Source organism: Cervus canadensis, chromosome 4 (assembly GCF_019320065.1).
Source record: "Cervus canadensis isolate Bull #8, Minnesota chromosome 4, ASM1932006v1, whole genome shotgun sequence".
NCBI lineage: Eukaryota > Metazoa > Chordata > Mammalia > Artiodactyla > Cervidae > Cervus > Cervus canadensis.
In genome coordinates, this window is record NC_057389.1 from 92,489,037 (window position 1) to 92,511,135 (window position 22,099).

The 22,099-nt window shown below is 49.5% G+C and overlaps 1 protein-coding gene across 2 annotated transcripts in view; it reads left to right on the top strand.

The window, feature by feature from the left end:
* The first annotated feature begins 744 nt into the window (after positions 1 to 744).
* OLFM2 (olfactomedin 2) overlaps positions 745 to 22,099 on the top strand; it is a 73,623-nt gene continuing 52,268 nt past the window's right edge. Inside the window, exon 1 of one of the 2 annotated variants that reach the window (XM_043466724.1) lies at positions 745 to 969. In XM_043466724.1, coding sequence (XP_043322659.1) covers positions 898 to 969 — 72 coding nt within the window. In that variant the 5' untranslated portion in view covers positions 745 to 897. Of the gene's footprint in view, positions 970 to 19,660; positions 20,001 to 22,099 lie in introns of those variants that run through there. The other variant, XM_043466723.1, reaches the window with a different exon arrangement.

Genomic DNA, 22,099 nt, shown 5'->3' on the forward strand with positions numbered 1-22,099 from the left:
AGAGAAAGGATGGAGGCAGGACAAGGACGCCCTTCATATGCAAATAGCTTCGTGTGGAGGTGGCGTTAACACCGATTCTCTTAGGATTCTAGTCTCCTGTCTTGGGCAATTGAAATGAGAGGGAGAGACTGTCCTAGGTGTGGTGGGGGAAGGGAGACTGAGCCCGAGGACCCCTGGAGAAGAGGAGGAGGTGAAAACAAGGTTCCCACCAGCTGGACACCCGCTTCGGCCTAGTCTAACGATCTCCCGCCCCCTGTATCTGTCTTCCTTTTTGTCCCCATCTTCCACCCCACCCCTCGCCCCCTGTGTCATGGCCGTGACCCCTTCCTGCAAAGAAGAGTTTCACAGACCCTGCCTCAGTTTCTCTGTTCACTCCTGACTTCTTTAAACATGAGGCCTCTCAAAGTCTCTTTTTTGCTACCAGGCCTTCCTCCTACTACTCCGTCCCTAGATCCCTCTCCCACCCCCCACTGACAACGTAGGAAATGTCCTGGGAGGGGGAAATTGACAGCCACGTGATGGAACCTCACTCCCCCCACCATCTCCATGACCACTCCCTCCATGGCCTTGGGGTTCTGGGTCGCGTCCCCAGCTACCCTCCCCTTCTTCCTTCCATCTTCCATCTTCCTTCCCCCTCCTCTCCACCCCCAGACCCAGCAAGATCCGCTCCCGAAAACGAGCTGGGGGTTGGGCGGGGGGGCGGAGCCCGCAACAAAGACTCTGAGCGCGCGCGGGGGGCGGGGGTGGGGCGGGATCCCAGCCTCCGGCGAGGCGGGGGAGGCGGCGGCGGAGGGTCGCCCTGGCCGGCGGGCGGGCGGGGTCGCGCCTGGTGGCGGTCCCCGGGCCGAGGCGCCGCTAGGGCGGGCGGGGGACGGGACGCCGGGCCGGGGGCACGTCATGTGGCCGCTCGCGGTCCCGCCGCCTCCGCCGCTGCTGCTGCTGGTACTGTGTTCAGGCCTCGCCGGACAGGTAGGGGCCCGGCGGGCAGGTGCGGGCGTGGAGGGCTCCAGGAGGGGAGGGGGCTCAGGGGGACCCGCAGAAACGGGACTGGGGGCTCCATGCCCCGCCCCGGGGCGGTGAGGCCAGGGGGGGTCGCCGCGGGGGAGGGGCTGGGCCATCCACCCTGGCTTTGGGAATAAGAAGGGAAGCTTTAAATTCAGCTTCAAAGCATCCTAGGTTGGGGGGACCACCTGACTCCAGTTTCGGGGTTCTCAACCTCTCGGTGACCCGGAGCCCACACCCGCCATCTCGCTCGAGCTTAGTGGGGTTGTGGGAGGGGACTTCAGGGGGGTTTGGGCATTACTTGTCCTTCACTCCCCCCACCACAGCCCCCCACTCCTCACCAGCACCCCAGTGTGGGCAGGGGGTGGGACTCACCTGTGTGTGACTGATGGGGATGTGTGTGAGGTGCTGGAGGGGTGCTGGGTAAACGTGGGTGCCTTTGTGTACGGTTGGGTGTGACTGAGAGTTTGTGTGTGTGGCTGTGCAGGTGTGGGGCTGGCTGTGCGTGAGTCGGGGCGGGATTGGGAGAGGGTGTGTGTACGTGAGGCAGAGTCTGAGTGTCACAGCTGGAAGCGGTGACTTGAAGGGCTGTTGTGACAGTGCGAGGCTTGTGAGTCTGTGACCCGGAGTTGTGTATCTGTGCGTGACTGGCAGAGTGACAGCAAGTGAGGTCTGTGTTAATCCCAGTGGTATTTGGGCAGCTGCGACCGTGTGTGTCAGTGTCCCCATGACTCTGTCCATCTGCCTGGGTGTTCTACAAAACGTGTGTGACCAGGTGTGTGGCTGTGTGGGAGCTTTGGGTAACTGTGTCATTCTGTGCCCAAGTCATTCTAAAAGGGGGTGTGTGTGGGGCAAGGACTGTGTGTGCGGACGTGTATATCCATGTGTGTGTCTGCACTGCACACTCCATGCTTTCATGGAAGCATGTCTCGTCTCCATGCTCCCTCACCTCTTGAGCAGGCTTTGCAAAATGAGGGGTGGTCCCAGCTTTCTAATGCTATTGGGAAACCTTTTTCCTCCCCCATCTTGGGGGTGGGAGCCCCCTAAGTTCTCATCTTTAGAAGCTCAGAAGGAAGCTGGAATCCAAAATAATAGAATAATAATTAGGATAACAGCTAACACTTATTAAATGCTTATTATGTGCTGGGCACTGTTTCAAGCACACAGAATGAACTAAGGCATTTAATCAGCAATTAATGGGTGCTCATGTTACCTCACTTTACAAATGGGGAAACCAAGGCACTGGAAAGTTAGGGCACTTGCTTAAGCTCAGACAGTTAGGGTGTGGCAGAGCTAGGACTGAACCAAGGCTGTCTGGCTCCTGAACCCACACATTTACCATCCTGTTAAATAATCCACTCCATGGGTGTGGACAGTGCCTGTGTAGACACTAGAAGAGTTTCTAGGTAGAAACTCGGAAGAAGAACAGTCCTGTTACCGTCTCCTTTGTGGTCAAGAGAAGAAAGAGGGACTTCCCTGACAGTCCAGCGGTTAGGACTGTACTGTCACTACTGAGGGCCCAGGTTCAATCCCTGGTGGGGGAACTAAGATCCCACAAGATGCGCGGTGTGGCAAAAAAAAAAAAAAAGAGAGAGAGGGAAGAAGGAAATCGACTCCTGTGCCCACCTGGGGGCCTGGGGACTTTGGGAGGGATGGAGATCAGACTCTAGGTAGAAGGATTTCCGGGCCACAGAGGACCTCAGGAGGCCCGCTCCTTCACTGTTTCCCCATCACAGTATCCAAGTACTGGCTGGAATGGGGAGTATGCCTAGTGCCATGCATCAGGCTGCACTCTATAGGTGCTCGATTGATATATGAATCCCAAAGAAGTAAAGAAAGTCAGCTGAGGGAGAGATAAGAAACCAAAAGATGCCTACACTCAAGAGAAGGGTGGATAAAAATGCACCAGGAGGGAAGTTGAATTGGGTTTCCAAGAAGGATCCTTGGAACCACCATCTGGGGACTCTTCCCACACCCCTGCTAACCTTTAGGAAACTCTAGATTTCCTGTCCTATGGCCAAGATTGTCTAGGGGTGCGGGAGAGTGCAGTGAGAGGTGCTGTTGGGTGACCCCAGAGGAGGGTGGGAGATGCTTGGGGGCGGGGCTCACATGAAGATTCATGGAGGAGGAGCTAAATGAGGCTGTTTGGGGGCGGGACTAAACTGAGTCCGTGGAGGCGGGGCTAAATGGTGAATGGGGCGGAGCTTAGCTGGGGTAGTCAGTTGGGGTTGCTGGTCGGGTCCTACCACTAGCTACAGTGGGCGCTACTGTGTTGTGTATCCCAGCTTGCCCACCCAGCCTAGCGCCCCGGGGAAGAGAGAAGTCTGGAAAATGGACACTCTGTCCCCTCTGAGTCTCCTCCATTGTTTCCCAGAACCTTCTCCTCCATCATTGATGGGCCCTGGGCTCCACCAGGGGTCCTTTCTGGAAATCATGCAGTTGTCCATTCAGTCAACAGATATGATGAAGCACTAGAGATACAGCCCTGAACCAAGTCATCAAGTCCCTGCCCTCCTGGGGCTGACCTTGTAGTAGGAGAGACAGATGAAAACCGAATAAATATATGATACAGTGTGAACAACTAAATCAATATATAATACAGTGCAAGTGGTATGAAGAATAATTAAACAGGGTAAAGGGGGTTAAGGGCTTCCCTTGTGGCTTAGTGGTAAAGAATCCACCTGCCAAGCAGGAGATGCAAGTTCTATCCCTGGGTGGGGAAGATCTCCCGGAGAAGGAAATGGCAACCCACTCCAGTATTCTTGCCTGGAGAATCCCATGGATAGAGGAGCCTGATGGGCTATAGTCCATGGCGTCACAAAAGAGTCAGACATTACTTAGTGACTAAACAACAAAGGAGGTTAAAGAATGATGGGGGGGGGGAGCTGTTTTAGCAGGTGTGATAGAGACAGTGTCTCTAAGGAGGTAGTATTTGAGGCTCCCTGAGAAGGTGAGAGAGATGCCTTCTGTGTCCAGGGGGGAAGCTTTCAAAGCAGGAACAGCAAGTGCAAAGGCCCTGAGGTAGGAATAAGCTTGGAGTGTTTGAGGAGCAGCAAGAAGGCTGGTGTGGCTAGAGAGAAGTGAGTGAAGGGGAAGTTAAGGGGGAGATGAGGCCAGGGAAGCCAAGAAGGACCAGACCAAGTGGAAACTTGTGGGGTGTGGATGGGAGCTTGGATTTTACCCTGAGAATAGGAACGTAACATGTCAGAGGAGTTGTCCATCCATCCAGGGTCTGGAGCTACCAGAGAGTTTGATAGCTTCAAGGCGCACCATCTTTACTATTGGAAAGATGCTCCCTTCCTGACCACTGGGAAGTCCTCTTTCAGATCTAGCTACATTGGGATTTCCCAGGTATTCTAGTGGTTAAGAATGTACCTGCCAATGCAGGGGACACCGGTTCAATCCCTGGGCTGGGAAGTTGCCACATGCCATGGAGGGCTACTAAGCCTCAGTGTGCCTCAGTTACTGAGCCTGCATTCCCTAGCGCCTGTTCTCTGCAACAAGAGAAGTCACTGTAATGAGAAGCCATTGCAGTTTATACTGCATGCCTCAGGGCCTTTGCACATGTCATTCCCTTTGCCTGGGACACTGTTTCCCTAGGTAGCTACTCAACTTCCTCCCTTCCCTTCTGCTTAAATGTCACCTCCTCTGAGAGCTCTGACTCTGTGCTGTTTTTCTTGATAGGCTTTGTCACTAGATTTCCAGGATTTGTTTATTCACTTATTGGGCTTCCTAGGTGGCTCTGTGGTAAAGAATCTGCCTGCCATGCAGAAGACATGGGTTCAGTCCCTGGGTCAGGAGGATCCCCTGGAGAAGGAAATGGCAACCCACTCCAGTGTTCTTGCTTGGGGAATCCCATGGACAGAGGAGCCTGTCCGGCTACAGTCCATGAGGTCACAAAAGAGTTGGCCATGACTTAGAGACTAAACAACAACGAATTATTGTTTCTCTCCCCCTAGAGGGGCAACTTATCGGGTCTGATGATCTGTTGTATCAGTGTTTACAGCAGAGCCTGACACGCAGTAGGATCTCAAAAACTATCTGTGGAATGAATGGATCAGCCCCTCCTCCTCCTCCCCCCACAGAGTCTCTTTCTTTCTCAAACAGTGGGACTCTTGTGCCAAGGGAAGGTCAGGGAAACAACCCTCCCCTTGGGCTATCCCATACCCATTTTAAGTCAACCGTTTGCTCCTGGATCGCAGGCATTAGGAAAACTCATCTTCATCTGTGCCTAAAAATTCCAGCACTCCAGGGCACCACTATTTAGGATTAAGATGCTGTTCCCCCAGGGCTCCATTAGAAAATGTAAATGTTTCGGGTGGAGGGAAGTAAAAGGAAATCTCGAGGACTCCCAGATAATTAAGTGAATTGGACGTTTTCTTCCTAAGGGGTTGCTGCTGAGCTCAAGCTGAAGGAGCTGGGGCGACATCTAGTGGTAGAATGAGGCTTGCGCAGAGACTGTGTGTGTCCCGTTGACTCTGGTGAGGATGTGCAGGCAGATGCCCTTGGCGGGGGTGTGTCAATCAGAGTCCTGGCTAGGGTGTGAGAACGGTGAGGCACTCGCCTTGGGTGCAAAATTGAAGGAGGTGCCAATAGCTTCAGAAACCAATGTTTTTTGAAAAATATTTATTTTTATTTTTTGGCTGTGGTGGGTCTTCACTGCTGCACGCAGGCTTTCTCTAGCTGAGGCAAGAGGGGGTCTACTCTTCGTTGGGGTGCTCGGGCTTCTCATTGTGGTGGGTTCTCTTGTTGCGGAGCACAGGCGGGCTTCAGCAGTTGAAGCCTGTGGGTTCAGTAGTTGTGGCGCAAGGACTTAGTTGCTCCGTGGTATGTGTGGGATCTTCTTGCACCAGGGATCGAACCAGTGTTCCTTGCATTGCAAGGCAGATTCTTAACCACTGGGATACCTGGGAAGCCCCCAAGATAAATATGTTAATGCAATATTTTAAGAAAATCAAAATCAATGCAAAAAAAAAAAAAGAAACCATGATGAACAGAATAACAAAATTTTAAATAAAGGCAGAATCCAACACTGCTTTTGCATGACTCACTTCACTCTAACCCTGCCCCAATAGTAGTGTGTCTGTAGTGTCCATGCACATATGTGTGTATGTTTAGGAACCATGTACTTGGCTTTGGTCCAACTGGGCACCAGGACACACGTGTGCCATATGCACACCTATGGGTATATAGACACAGTGATTCTGTGTCTATACAGGTTGACCACATGGATGTGTGTAGATTTCTCATGATCTCAGCAGCTGGTGTTAGCAATGACTCTGTGTCCCCAGAATTTGGTGGCCAGTGCCTAGGAAGCAGTGACTAGCTGTTTTCACTTATTCATGCATTCATGTATTCATTTAGAAAGCATCCATTGTGAGTCTTCTGTATTTCGAGCCTCATATCAGACACTGAGGCTGGGTGACTGAGCTCTCAAGGAGTGAGATGGAAGATTTAACTTCTTTCAAGTTGAGTCTGGCTGTGCTGGGGAGAAGGGCATTGTGGCAGGGGCAGTAGACTTGGTTCGCATTTTTCCAGGAATTCATGTCTGAGAACATTGACTTATCTTCACTTCCAGAACAGAAGCCTGGTCTGTCTCACAACCCCATCCGTTTAGAGTGATAGTTGCTCAGTTGTGTTCAATTCTTTGCGACCCCATGGACTGTAGCTCTATCTTTGGGGCTTCCCAGGCAAGAATACTGGAATGGGTAACCATTCCCTTCTCCAGGGGATCTTCCTGATCCCTGGACCAAACCCAGGTCCCCTGCACTGCAGGCAGATTCTTTACCATCTGAGCCACTGGGGAAGCCCTCATCCATTCAGAGCTCAGCCACAAATCAAGGAGAAATCAGAAGGAGCAGAGAGGAGTCAGAATAGGTTCCATGAAGTCTGTGCGGAGAAATTGACTTGTGTTGCTTCTGGGAAATCCAGTAGGTTCTCAGTGCTGGTTTACTCTTTAAAAAAAAAATACGTGTTACTACTTTTAAAAAATAAATTTTATTTATTTTTAATTAATTTATTTATTTTTGGTTGTGCTGGGTGTTTGTTGCTCTGGGGCTTTTATATAGTTGCGATGAACGGGGGCTACTCTCGAGTTGCGGTGTGCAGGCTTCTCATTGCGGTGGCTTCTCTTGTTGCAGAACACGGGCTCTAGGGCGCTTGGGCATCCGTACTTGCGGCGTCTGGCTCAGTAGTTGTGGCTCCTGGGCTCTCATTTTAAGGTGTGTAACGTGGTTCTTCATTGTGGCATTTCATTAAGTGATGTTGGAAAAAGAAGAATTAGTGATGTTGAGCATCTTTTCATGTGTTTGTTTGCCATTTGTATATCTTCTTTGGAGAAATGTCTAGTCAAGATTTTTGTCCATTTTCAAAATTGGGATGTCTGCTTTTTTGTTGTTTAAATACAAGGTTTTTAAAGCCAGGAATGAGACATGGTTGGATTTGTAAGAGGGAGGGATCCTCTGGTTGTAACTGGGAAGACAGGCCAGCATAGGGAGAGTAAAGGTATGAAAACGGAATTATTACAAGAGCTAACAAAACTGGAGGCAAGTTGGTGGCAGCCATGCGTAGGGCAGGACCAACATTTAGGGGGCAGGGGGAATGTACCTCTCATTGTATAGTGTCCAAAGTCCTCAGCCAGGCCTCCTGGATCTTTTGGAGTCTTCTCTTGGAATTCTGAAACAAGCAGGAAAGCAGAGATGGCAAGACAGAGAATTCCAGGGAGAAAATGCTTCAACACCATTTCTAAACACTTGCTGTAACCAAGCAAATAAAACAAAAAACAACTCAAGGCAGGCACAGGCTGGAAGATTAACACCATGTGTGTTCTGAGGAATGCAAAGCTGTGTACGTGTGGACAGAAATTCATGCCTTTCCTCTGTGTGAATGAAATATGGAAGCCAACACGGTCCTTTCGACAGAGGCCACTTGGCTTCTTGTAAAGGACACTGAGTTTTGCTTGGTTTATGTTTTCTAGCTTTTCTACTGGACATTCTAGCATTTTTACCTGCTGCACATCAAACAGAAATGATACTTACGTTTTATACTTGGTTGTTGTTAAGTTGCTAAGTCGTGACCGACTCTTCTAGGACTCTATGGACTATAGCCCGCCAGGCTCCTCTGTCCACGGGATTCCCCAGGCAAGAAAACTGGAGTGGGTTGTCTTCTTTCTCCAGGGGATCTTTCCAGATCAGAGACTGAACCCGGCTCTCCCGCAGTGGCAGACAGATTCTTTGCCACTGAGCCACCTGGGAAACCTCTTTATGCTTGGTACTTTAGTTCATATTTTTGAGTGAACTTCCTTCTTGACATAAAACATTTCTACAAAGAGATATGCAAATCATAACAGTGCTCTTTAGAAATTGTCTTAAAATGACATAATGTGACCGGTACCGGGTTGAGAGACAGAACTTGGTAAGAATCAGGAGCCCCCTGATGCCTCTTTTAGTTGCTATCTGCACTTTCACATTCCCCATCCACCTAGAGTAACCACTGAGCCGGCGTCTCTCACTATGCACTGGTTTGACCTGCTCTTCAACTTAATGAAGTCACTAAATATATAGTTTTTGGTGCCTAGTTTCTTTTGCTCAGCATAATGCTTGTCAGATTCCTCCATATTATTGTTTTGTGGTAGATTGCTTTTTTCTATTGCTTTGTGGTGTTCCATTGTGTGAATACATCGAGTGTGGTATATCCATTCTAATGTTTCTCGGCATTTGGGTTGGTGAAGTTTGTGGCTGACACGAACATTCTTCAATAAACACTCTGACGCATACCTTTAGTGATGCTTGTTTGTATTTCTGTTGGATGTACATATACAGTAGATTCTCTTTTTTCGAAGTGATTATGTTCTATAAAGAATTAGTGAAGACTGAATGCTGAGAATACTGAGTCATCACGGGATTAGATTCCTGCAAGGCTCTGGTCACATTTTTGTTTACCAAACAATATGCAAACCCCTTTTATGAATGTTGGTGTTGAAAAATGCTTTATTTAATATATGTTGCTGATTCACTGGCATCAGACTCATGGCCAAAGGCATTCTTTTTTAAAAACTTAGTTAAATTAATTTATTTGGTCTTAGCTGTGGCTCGCGGGATCTTGTGTCATGTGGGATCTTTCCTTGTGGTGCATGGACTTTCTCTAGCTGTGTCTCTAGGGTTCAGTAGTTGCGGCAAGGGGGCTCTCTAGTTCTGGCGCACAGGCTCCAGAGCATGCAGGCTTATCAGTTGCAACACTCAGGCTTAGTTACCCCTCAGCATATGCGATCTTAGTTCCCCCAACCAGGGCTCGAACCTGCATCCCCTGCATTGCAAGGCAGATTCTTAACCACTGGACCACCAACTGAGTCCCCCAAGACACTCTTGAGCAAAGCTTGTCAATGAGCCCTATTTTCTCTCAAAGACACTTTACAACCTTCTTTTGCCTAGAACACTAGACAGAACTTAGCACTGTGCATGTGGTCCCTTAAAACAGCGAGATCACCAATAAAATACACGAGAATGTGAAAATTTCAGCATCAAGTAGACTGTGAGAAAGAACGTTGTTTGCAGTTATGAGAACTGAAACAAGAGGCCCACAGCATGGCTGCATTGGATCTCCATTGGGAACCTGCATGTCAGTGACTCATTTTTGCTACCCTGTGAACGTCCATGGATCACCACAAAAGTTCCAGGAGGATTGATTTTGGGGTTATGGATAAATTGTAGTGAGTAGGTGAGTTTGACAACTTGGAACCCACAAATAGTGAGACTCAAGTATGTATACCTAGGAGAAGGACTGCTGGGTCATAGGGGAGGAATATGGGCTTCCCAGGTGGTTCAGTGGTAAAGAAGCTGCCTGCCAATACAGGAGATGCAGGAGACACAAGTTTGATCCCTGGATCAGTAAGATCCCCTGGAATAGGAAATGGCAACCTACTCCAGTATTTTTGCCTGGAGAATCCCATGGACAGAAGAGCCTGGTGGTGTACAGTCCCTGGGATCACAGAGAGTCAGATATGACTTAGTAACTGAACACATACACAGGGGAGGAATATATTGAACTTGAGGAGCTAAGTGCCAAACAGTCTTCGAAAGTTTCAAAGACTCTTCAAAGAGTTTACCAATTTACTGTCCCACTGGTAGTGTCTGAGCATTCTAGTTGCTCTACATCATTAACCAACACTTGGTGTTGTCTTTCTCTTTCACTTTAGACATTCTGAGGACTTCCCTGGTGGCTCAGATGGTAAAGCATCTGTCTACAATGTGGGAGACCCGGGTTCAATCCCTGGGTCGGGAAGATCCCCTGGAGAAGGAAATGGCAACCCACTCCAGTACTATTGCCTGGAAAATCCCATGGATGGCGGAGCCTGGTAGGCTACAGTCCATGGGGTCGCAAAGAGTCAGACACGACTGAGTGATTGAACTGAACTTAGCCATTCTGATGAGTGTATAGTGGTTTCACATTTTGGGTTTAATTTACATTTCATAATGACTAATAATATTTTTTTTTTCCCTTGGGACAAAGTGTCAAACAAATAAACATATTTCCAGAATAAATTTAAATGAGCATTATGAATCCATGAACACAACTTATGTTACTCTCAATGGGGAGGTGAGACTCCAGTAGAGTCAGCAAATATTTACTGGCTATGTCTGATCTAAGTGGTTGTATTGTGTATTGCTGACTGTTTAGCATTATCCATGTTCTCTACCCACTAGATGCCAATTTTGCCTCATCCTATGGTAAGTAAGTAAGTAAGTAAGTAAAGTTGCTCAGTCATGTCTGACTCTTTGCGACCCCATGGACTGTAGCACACCAGGTTCTTTGTCCATTGGATTTTCTAGGCAAGAGTACTGGAGTGGGTTGCCATTTCCTTCTCCACATAATGACTAATAATATTTAAATACCCTTTCACATGTTTATTGACCACTTGAGTATTCCCTTTTGTGAAATGCCTTTTCAAGTCTTTTGCCTATTTCGCTATTAGGCTGTCTGCCTTTTTCTTATTAATTTGTAAGATATTCTTACAACCTTCTTTTGTATTTGTATACATCCAATGGATGTTTTGTATACATCCAAATGTTGTATCTGTATTTCTGTTTCTCATATAAATTAAAATTAGGATATCAGTTCTTTGCTGGACATAGGATTGCAAATATCTTCTCCTACTGTGTAGCTTGTCTTTTCATTCTCTTAATGTCTTCGATAAATAGAATTTAATTTGAATGTAGTTTATTTCTTACTATGGTATATTCTTTTTTTTTTTTTTAACAAAGGAACTTCAATTATTCTTGGCTGTGCTGGGTCCTCGTTGTGCTGCTTCTCTGGTTGCAGCTTGCAGGCTTAGTTGCCCCTCAGTATGTGGGATCTTAGTTCCTTGACTAAGGACCAAATCCACATCCCATGCTTCGGAAGGATAATTCTTAACCACTGGACTAACCAGGGAAGTCCGTGAATGTAGTTTAAATAATAATGTTTTCCCTTCAAGGTTAGTGCTTGTTGGTGTCCTGTTTTAGAAATCTTTGCCCACCCCACAGTAATGAAGATATTCTTCTATATTTACTTAAAATACTCATTGTTTATCTCTCACATTTAGATGTAAAATCCACCTGGAATTGATTTTTGTATATGACGTGAGGTACAGATCCACATTTATTCTTTCCCCTTTGAATAGGGCCGAATGACCCAGGAACAGGCCCCAGAGTCTGGGCTAGATTCCAGGGGGTCTTGGAAAAATTTCTTAGCATCTCTGTGCCACTATTTCCTCATTTAAAAAATTGGAATTGTAACCCTGTCTACTTCACATTGGTATTCTGAGGGTAAATGAGTTATTACACGTACACTGCTACAAACGGCCCCTAGCTCATGATGTTGTTGTTGTTCAGCTGCTAAGTTGTGTCCAGCTCTTTGCAACTCCACGGACTGCGGCACGCCAGGCTTCCCTGTCCTTCACTGTCTCTCAGAGTTTGCTCAAATTCATGTCCATTGGTTGGTGATGCTATCTAACCATCTTAGCCTCTTCTGTCCCCTTCTCCTCTTGCCTTCAATCTTCCCCCAGCATCAGAGTCTTTTCCAATGAGTTGGCTATTCGCATCAGGTGGCCAAAGTACTGGAGATTCAGCATCAGTCCTTCCAATGAATATCCAGAGTGGATTTCCTTTAGGGTCAAGTGGTTTGATCTCCTTGCTGTCCAAAGGACTCTCACAAGTCTTCTCCAGCACCATGGTTTGAAAGCATCAATTCTTCAGTGCTCAGCCTCCTTTATGGTCCAACTCTCACATACATACATGACTACTGGAAAAACCATAGCTTTGACTATATGAACCTTTGTTGGCAAAATAATGTCTCTGCTTTTTAATACACTGTCTAGGTTTGTCATAGCTTTCCTTCCAAGGAAAGCTCATGCTGCTGCTGCTGCTGCTAAGTAGCTTCAGTCATGTCCGACTCTGTGCGACCCCACAGACAGCAGCTCATCAGGCTCCCCCATCCCTGGGATTCTCCAGGCAAGAACACTGGAGTGGGTTGCCATTTCCTTCTCCAATGCATGAAATTGAAAAGTGAAAGTGAAGTCACTCAGTCGTGTCTGACGCTTTGCGACCCCATGGACTGCAGCCTACCAGGCTCCTCCATCCATGGGATTTTCCAGGCAAGAGTACTGGAGTGGGGTGCCATTGCCTGCTCATGATAAGTACTCAATAAACCTTAGCAGTTATTGTTACTGTTTCTGACAGTTACAAACTTTTTTTCCTCCTGATAATTTCCAGGTCAGGGAAAAAAGAATTCTTCTCATGGCTCTGGTATGTTCAGGTTGCTGTAATAGAATAACATAGACTAGGTGGCTTACAAACAACAGAAATCTATTTCAGTCCTGGAGTTGGGGAAGTCCCAGATCAAAGTGAAAGTGCTGGTAGGTTTGGTGTCGGATGAGGACCAGTTTCTTGGTGTCTTCTCACTGTGTCCTCATGTTGGAAGGGAGAGGGAGCTCTCTGGGGTCTCTGTATAAGGGCGCTAATCCCATACAGGAGGGCTCCACCCTCAGGACCTAATCACCTCCCAAAGACTTCACCTCCAGACACTATCACATGGAAAGTTAGCTTTCAGCATGTGAATTTGGAAGGAGTAGGGGGCTACTGACATTCAATCTGTAGCACTCCCCAACACGATATTTAGAGTGGTGATGGTGACAGTGAAAAAGGGACACTTTCTGGAGATTTTTCTACATCAATTTCAGCTGGCATTGGTGACAGTATGAATGGAGGAGTAGGGACAGAGAAAGAACACAAGAGGGGCGTAATTGATAGTTTCTGACTGTGGGTACATCTGGGCCAGGACCAGGGCAAGCAAGAAATCTAGGATGTAGAATTTAAGGAAGGGACTTCCTTGGTGGCCCAGTGTAAGACTCCGTGCTTCCACTGCAGGGGTTGTGGGTTCAGTTCCTGGTTGGGGAATTAAGACCTCACATGCTGCAAAAAAAAAAAAAAAAAAAAAAAAAAAAATTAAGGAAGAACTCATTCTCATATGTCAGTACAGGGTTCCTTGCGGGAGGAAGCTTTCAGGGAAAGTTTAGGGATGGTCCCCCTTTTAAACAGTTTTTTTGAGGTATAATTTACATATAATTGGTCTTCTCTGGTGGCTCAGACAGTAAAGAATCCACCTGCAATGCAGGAGACTTGGGTTTGATCCCTGGGTCAGGAAGATCCCCTGGAGAGGGAAATGGCAACCCACTCCACTATTCTTGCCTGGAGAATCCCATGGACAGAGGAGCCCAGTGGGCTACAGTCCATGGGGTTGCAAAGAGTCTGACACAATTGAGCGACTTTCATTTTCACTTTGTATACCGTTACATCCACCTAACTGTGCAACTCAATGACTTTTAGTAAATTTTCAAAGTTGTGCAAACATCATCCCAATCTAGTTTGAGGACATTTATATCACTTGCAAAAGATCCCTCAACACCTGTTCGCAGTTCATTCCCACCCATTTCAGACAATCACTACTCTAATTTCTTTGTCTCTATATTGGCCTTTTCTGGACATTTTGTATAAATAGAAATCATACAAAATGTGGCCTTTTGTATCTGATTTCTTTCACTTAGCAAAATATGTTTAAGGTTCACCCATGCTGAAGTATAGATCAGTCGTTTGTTCCTTATTATTCTTTTTAAACATTTATTTAGTTTTGGTTGTGCTGTGAGGTCTTTTCTCTAGCTGCATTGAACGGGGGCTACCCTTTGTTGCTGTGTGCAGGCTTTCACTGAAGTGGCTTCTCTTGTTGTGAAGCGCTGACTCTAGGGTGCTCAGGGCCTGTGGGCTCAGTAGTCGAGGCTCTAGAGCACCGATGCAATAGTTGTGACACACAGGCTTAGTTGCTCTGCCACATGTGGGAACTTCCTGGATCAAAGGGTTGAAGCCGTGTCTCTTGCATTGGCAGGCGGATTCTTGACTCCTGAGCCACAGTGGTATGGATGTATTCACCAGTTGATGGATGTACCACAGTGTATGGTACCACAGTACCACCAGTGATGAGCGTTTGAATTGTTTCATTGTGAGCAATGCAATGCTGTTATGAATATTCATATGCAAGTCTTTCCGTGGACATATACTTTCATTTCTCTTGAGTGGATGGAATTGTTGAGTCTTATGGTCAGTTTCTGTTCAACATTTTAAGAAACTGCTAAATTGCTTCTCAAAGTAGTTGCAACAGTTTTTTATTTTTTAAATTAATTTTTGGCTTGCTGCACTGGGTCTTTGTTGCTACGCATGGGTTTTCTGTAGTTGCAGTGAGCAGAAGCTACTCTTGGTTGCGGTGCAGGGGCTTCTCACTGAGGTAGCTTCTCTTGTTGAGGAGCAGGGACTCTAGAGCGCAGCTTCAAGTTGTGGCGCATGGGCTTAGTTGCTCTTTGGCATGTAGGATCTTCCTGGATCAGGGATTGAACCCATGTTCCCTGCATTGGCAGGTGGATTCTTACCCACTGGGCCATCAGAGAAGTCTGCAACATTTTATGTTTCCACTAGCAAGAGGTTTTGGTCTCTTCACATCATCACCAGCACCTGCTTCTGCCTGTCTTTTTGATTGAGGTTTTTTCTGGTGGATGTCATATGTGATTAGTCCTGTGAAAGACACAGGTGGAGACGTGCACAGAGGAGATGGGCATAGGAATTTGAGCTCTAGGTGGAGATATGGCCTGTAGAAATACCTTTGGGAGTCTCAGTTGTAGATTCAGTCACTTCAATCATTCTTGAGCACCTGTGCATGCGTGCGTGTGTGCTCAGGCACTTCAGTGGTGTCCAACTTTTTGTGACCCTTTGGATTGTAGCCCACCAGGCTCCTCTGACCATGGGATTTCCCAGGCACGAATACTGGAGTGGGTTGCCGTGCCTTCCTCCAGGGCATCTTCCTGACCCAGGGATTGAAATCGTGTCTCCTGCATTGCAGGCAGATTCTTTATCTACTGAGCCACCCAGGAAGCCCCTTGAGCACCTACTATATGCCAAGCACTATCCTAAGCTGTAAGGATGCAGCTGTGGAAAACACAGGCATGTAGGAGCCCTTGTGAAGCTGAAAGTCTAGTGGAAGAGACAGACCAGAAACAAATAAAAGTACAATACAATGTCACATGGTGATAGATATTGTTAAAAAAAAGTAGAGCAGAGTAAGTGACAGACAGGTGGTAGTGGTTCTGGTGGGTGCTGTCGGAGATGAGGTGGCCAGGGGAGGTCTTTGAGGATACGATGGTCAGATCATTCAGAGTCCAGGCAGGGAAACAAACCACTCCAGGTGTTTCAAAGAGAGGAAATGTATTAATAATATAGAGAATTAGTTTGTCGCAAAATGGAAGAGTTGAGAAGCCACACTGATGGAATGATCAGGGAATCCAGGAACAAGCCACAGCACAAAGCTACTGGAGGGACAAGACAAAAGGGGGTGTGATGAGGAAGAGGCTTGTGTGTGGGAGCTGGGATCATGGGATCATAAGAGAAGGTATGGCCACTGTCAGAATACACACTCCCGCCCTAAGCAGAGAGAGAAAGAAGAAATACCCTGGCCTCTCCCTTCCTCCTCACTCTCCAGTCTCCCTCCAGTGCCTCTCATCGGGTGGGACTAACAGGAAGCCAGGGTACCAGAGAACCTGGGAAATGGAGTTTTCTGGAGAAAGGTAGGGTATGGCCCTGACCTACACAGTGATAGCCCAGAAATATAAGTGAAATAAAGGAATAAACCTTGGACATCCAGTGGTTATGACTCTGCGCTTCCACTGTAGAGGGTGTAGATTCAATCACTGGTCAGGAAACTAAGATCCCTTATGCCACGTGGCATGGCCAAATAAATAAATAAATACAGTTAGGGACGTCCCTGGCAGTCCAGTGCTGATAAAACTCTGACTTCCAATGTAGTAAGCCTGGGTTCAATCCCTGGTTGGGGAACTAAGGTCCCACATGCCATTTGTCCCACATGTTTAGTCATTCAGTCATGTCCAACTCATTGTGACCCCATGGACTGTAGCCCGCCTGGCACCTCTGTGCATGGGGATTTCCCAGGCAAGAATACTGGAATGGGTTGCCATTTCCTTTTCCAGGGGATCTTCCCAACCCAGGGATCGAACCTGGGTCTTGAACATTGCAGGCAGACTCTACCATCTGAGCCAACAGGGAAGCTCTCACATATCATGGTACAGCCAAAATAAATAAATACAGTAAAAACAAACAAACAAACAAAAAGAACAAAGAACATGCCTATCTCTGTCAATAGTGAAGACAGCAAGTGCAAAGGTCCTGAGGTGGGAGTGTGCTGAATGGAACCAAAACCCTAGGAGTGAGTGTGATGGATGGGCCTAGCACAGAATACAGAATGATAGAGGCTAGGAACCTAGGACAAAGCCCCAGGAGACATTTAGGAAGAAGGCAGGAGACAGTGATGGTGCAGCATTGAATTCAAAGGACAAATGACTTTCAAGAAGACAGGGATGATCCATGAGGGCTTACCTGTGAGAGTGACTAAATGAGGCTATGGGATGAACAAATTTTAGGGTCACTGGTCCTTTAGTGAGAGGATTGTGGGACGCACACAGGAAATGGGAGGTGAGGGAGCAGAGACAGCAAGTGTAGATATGAGTGTAGCCCACTCCTTTAAGGAGTTTGGCTGGGAGGAGCTAGTGCAGTTTCCTACATCACCAACAGTTAGTGAATGAGAGTATCATCCTGTTCCAAATTCTCTAAACCCGGAGGGCTTGGAGCCCAGTGTCTTGGGGATCTGAAATCAGCCCCACCTAGGTTCAAATTCTGGGCTCGAATTTATCTCCTGGCTCCTCTCCGAGTGGTTTCCTCTCTTGTAAATAGGGAAGATGCTGTACTTTTCATGGGAGAATTCACCCAGTACTCAGCAAGTGTATTTGCAAAGTGTTCAGCACTCCTAAAATGCAAGCTGTAGTACAAGTAGGCAAAGAGACATCTCATTTTTCTAAAGCTCATTATCAGTCGCAGATAATAACAATGTCAGCTATTTATGAAACACGATGTCCCAGGCACGCAGCAAAGTGCTTTACAAGCACCATCTCTGCCCAACCTACTCTGCTGCAACCTGCACACTGGTGTCTTTCCTGTTCCTTAAACACTTGCTTCTGTCTCAGGGCCTTTGCACTTGCTCTGCTTCCTGCCTGGAGCTCTTCCTTCAGATATCCAAATGGCTCCCTCCTTCACTTTCTTTAGGTCTCTGCTCAAATGTCACTTTTCCCAACCACCTCGATTAAAGTTTTACTCCCCTACTTAGTCCATATGCCCCTTCCTCTCCACCCCCATTTGTTTTCTGTCTGATCCTGTTGTAGTTTAGTCACTCAGTCTTGTCTGGCTCCCTGTGACCCCATGGACTGCAGCACACCAGGCTTACCTGTCCATCACCAACTCCGGGAGCTTGCTCAAACTCATGTCCATTGAGTCGGTGATGCCATCCAACCATCTCATCCTCTGTCATCCTCTTCTCCTCCTGCCTTCAGTCTTTCCCAGCATCAGGGTCTTTTCCAATGAGTCGACTCTTCGCATCAGGTGGCCAAAAGTATGGGAGCTTCAGCTTCAGCATCAGTCCTTCCAATGAATATTCAGGGTTGATCTCCTTTAGGATTGACTGGTTTGCTCTCCTTGCAGTCCAAGAAGATTCTCAAGAATCTTCTCCAGCACCACAGTTCGAAGGCAGTAGTTCTTTGGCGCTCAGCCTTCTTTATGGTCCAGCATGTGTACATGTGTACATGACTACTGGAAAAACCATAGCTTTGACTAGAAGGACCTTCGTCTGCTACAGAATGTTCATCTCCACAAAGGCAGGGCTTTTTAAATCTGTTGTTCATGGTGCTTGGGACATAGTAGATACTCAATAAATCTTTTGCTTGATTGTCAGGACAGCGGAGCCATTTACAGGCGCTAGGTCCGCAGGTCCCTACAACCATCCACTTTGCAGATGAGGTAACTGAGGCAGAGAGAGGTCATTGCTGGAGGTCACATAGGGGCAGAACCTGCCTCTCCGGATCGTTAAGCTCAGAAAAAAAAGATTGTTCAAGACCCCCACCGTCTCTACCCCCCATGCCCAGCGCTTCCCCCGAGGGCGGTGAGCGGCCACTACCCTGGAAAGGCCTGAGTCATCGCCGCCTCCAGACGGCGGCGGCCGCGGGCTGAAGGCGACGGTGGCGGCGGCCACGCGAGGTGATGCGGGGACGCCAGGAGGGGGCGTGAGTGCAGGGAAAACAGAGGAAATTAAAACCGGCCGGGCTCTCCTCCTGGCGGCCTGGCCGCCCCCGCCGCCGACTGGTGCATGGGTGGAAAGTGGGGGGCACTGCATTCCCCCCTCCTTCGAAGGGGAGGGCCCGGGAGCTGGTCTCTGGGGTCTGGAGGAGGGTCCGAAGCATCAGTTCCCCGCCCCCACCTTAAGTTCAAGTTGTGAGTGGAGACCCGCCTGGGACTTGTCTGCAAAAGGCTAGTTCCTGTCTCAGCCGTCGGGGGTGGCCATGCCGCCCCTTGGAGTCATGTGGGGGGTGGGGGGGCGGGTCCTCCTGCTGCAAAAGTGACCCCATTCCCGAACCTTCATCCGAGTAATCACATCTATTGGTCTCGGACGCGCCACTCTAGGCTTCCCTCGTCCGAAAACGACCAAGTGGTCCGCAGAGTGGTCCTGGTACCGAGGTGCCCCTTCCCCAAGGAAAGGAGACCCTTGGCCTTCCCATTCAAGGGAGCGCACCAGAGTTCCCCCACCCCATGCCTGGGCTCCCAGTTTTTAGGGAGCCGGGGTCGGTGTCCTAGCACTAGGTGGATGGGGACTTGTGACTCCGGCCCTCCCTTCCACCCGCCAGCTTTGGATGGTCGGGGTGGGGCACCCGGGGGTCTAAGAGAGGGGCTGTGCGTGGAGAGTGGCCCGGGAATACCTCACTGGGGTTGGCGGGGCTGCGGGGGTGGGGGGGAGGCTGGGGGCGGGGACACCGCTGGGGGCGGGGCCGGGATGCCGCGGCAGTGGGGGTGGGGCAGGTGGGGAAGGCCGCCAGAGGGGGCCCCTCGCGGGATGGGTGGGTCCCGCGCGGAGCGGGGTGGCCAGGCGCAGGGGGGTGTAGTCCGGGCGCCCCCCGCCCCCTGCCGGGCTCCGGGCGGGAAGCCGTGACGTCACGGCGGCTGGAAGTGCCCGGCGCGGAGGCGCGGGAGGGGGTGCGGGGGGGGGGGCCGAGGCGGCGCTTTATAAGCGGAGCCCCGCCGGGCGCGCAGAGCCGCAGCCCGCGTCCCCGAGCCCCCCGGCCGGCCTGGCCCCGGCCCGGCCCCCAGCTCGCGCTCGCGTCCCCTGGGGCGACTGGGCTGCGAGGGACCGAGCGCCAGGCGGCGGGCGGCCGCGGGGCATGAGGCGGGGGCGCGATGTCGGTGCCGCTGCTGAAGATCGGGGCCGTGCTCAGCACCATGGCCATGGTCACTAACTGGATGTCGCAGACGCTGCCCTCGCTCGTGGGGCTCAACGGCACCGTGTCCCGCGCGGGCGCCTCCGAGAAAATCGTAAGTGGCCGCCGCGCAGGGGGCGCTCCCGAGGGGGGGCGTGGTGCCCGAGCCGCCGCCGCAGCCCCCAGGGGCCCCCGCCCCCCTGCTTTGCCCGCGCGCCCGACCCCGGGGGCGCCCTCCCCGGGCTAGGGGCTGGACGCCGAGGCGGAGGCGCCTTGGGACCCCCGGCCACCTCCGCGGCGCCTTTATTATTGTTATGATTATTTCTTAGGCTTAATGTGCAGTGTCCGAGTGGCAACAAGGTACTAGGCTCGCTCCGGCCCCGGGGCACAGGCGGCAAGGGCTGCGGAATTGAGCCTGGTCCGGGTTGAGTGGGGCGAAGAGGGAGGGTAGATTCGGGGGTCTGTGAGGAACCCAGCCTCTGAATGGGGAAATCTCGGGGTCTCAGAGCGTCTCCACTGTCACAATCTCTCCCTGCTCCTGTCTTGATGTCTCTGAGTAGTCCCGTCTGTCTATCCGTCTGTCTGTCTCTCCTCCTCTCTTCTAGCTTTGTCTCTCTCTGCTTCCCTGTCTCTCTCTGTCTCCTTGGTTTCTTTTTCCTCTGGTTTGTCTCTGTTTCCCCTCTCCATGTGTCTCTGTTGAGCTGTCTCTGACTTGGTGTTTCTTTTTTTCTGCCTCTCCTTTCCTCTCCCCTATGCAACCCCACCCCCGCTCCCCCAGCCTCTCCCTTCTAATTACCTGTCTCACCGTGTGCTGAAACCCTAGGAGGCAGATGGGGGTCTCAGACTCCCGGGGAAGGGAGTGCGGGGAGCAGGGCCTGGGGCTCTGTGCTGCCTCCAGAAAGTCCAGGTTTGCTGCCTTCCCCATACCATCCTACCCCCCTCTATCATCTTCATCCTCTAGCTTCCCAAGTCATAGTATTTGGCTGGGGCCGGGGGCGCGACGGGAGAGGGCAGGATGTGTGTGTGTGTGTGGGGGGGGCTCCTTCAGGGTTAAGAATGGTGGTCTTGGTATCCTGGGAAGACATTCTCCTGGACAAATTTCCCTCAGGCTCCTCTAGGTATGCCCCATACCCCTCATTCCTTCTCTTCAGTCTGGTTTTGGGACTCCTCCCAGTATCTGGATCATGGGGTCTCCCTCTCCTGCTTGCCAGTCCCCCAGCTTCATCAGCTCCCCTCTTGAGCCACCAATGGCCACCACCCTGAAAGGAAAGAGGTCTTTGCTCCCAAGGGTTGCATGCAAGTAGAGGCAAGGTGCCATGTCTTGCGCTCAGGCTTCAGCAGCCCCTGGAGGGAATTGTCACTCGGTTTGGCCCAGGTGAGGGCTTTCAGTCTGAATCCTCAGAAAGTCAGTGTGTGAAACGATGTCTTTCTGTGTGTCAGTCACATCAAGCAATGACCAGGTGTATCTATCTATGCGTAGGTTTTGGTGTGTGTATGGGGGCGTGTGTGAGTGGAGGTTATGAGAAAGTTCATGTGCTTTGCTGGCATTAGGGCACAGATGTGTCTGCCTGTATGTAAGGGTGCATTCCAGACTGAGTGGGTGTGTCCCTGGGTACTCACTGTGTCTGGGTGTGGATGTGTCTAAGTGTGTATCTGCAGTTGCATGTCCCTGACTGTGGGTTTGCATGTATGTAATTGCATGTGTGCATATGTTTGCCTACATGACTCTGAGACAGACTTCTTGCTGTTGCCTTTGGGGGTGTGTGTGGGGGGGAGATGCTGTCTCATTGAAATCAGAAGCTGGATTATTCCACTCGCTTACCATCTAAAAAGTGTGAGTCAGTGTAAATGTGTGCTTGTATCATGTACAGCATGGGTAATGTCTGGGGGATGTGTACATGTGTGTAACAGCATGTCTCTGAATTATGACTCTGTGTGTGTAAATATGTCTTTGCAGATATGTACATGTGCATATAAATGTGGACATGTCTGTCTTTAGAAGTGCATGCATATATGTTCAAGTGTTTATCTACGAATGGTGTGTGTGTCTAGTTTGTATGTGTGTGGGTGGATTCCTGCGTGTGTCAGTTTTTCTGTAAGTGTGAGGATGTGTGTGGTCTGATGTGGTCTCCACTCTAGCCTATCTGTAGCTGACAGGACCTTGATCCAATGCTTCCATGAAGTTACCTGCTAAAAGCTAATAGTTTTCCCATC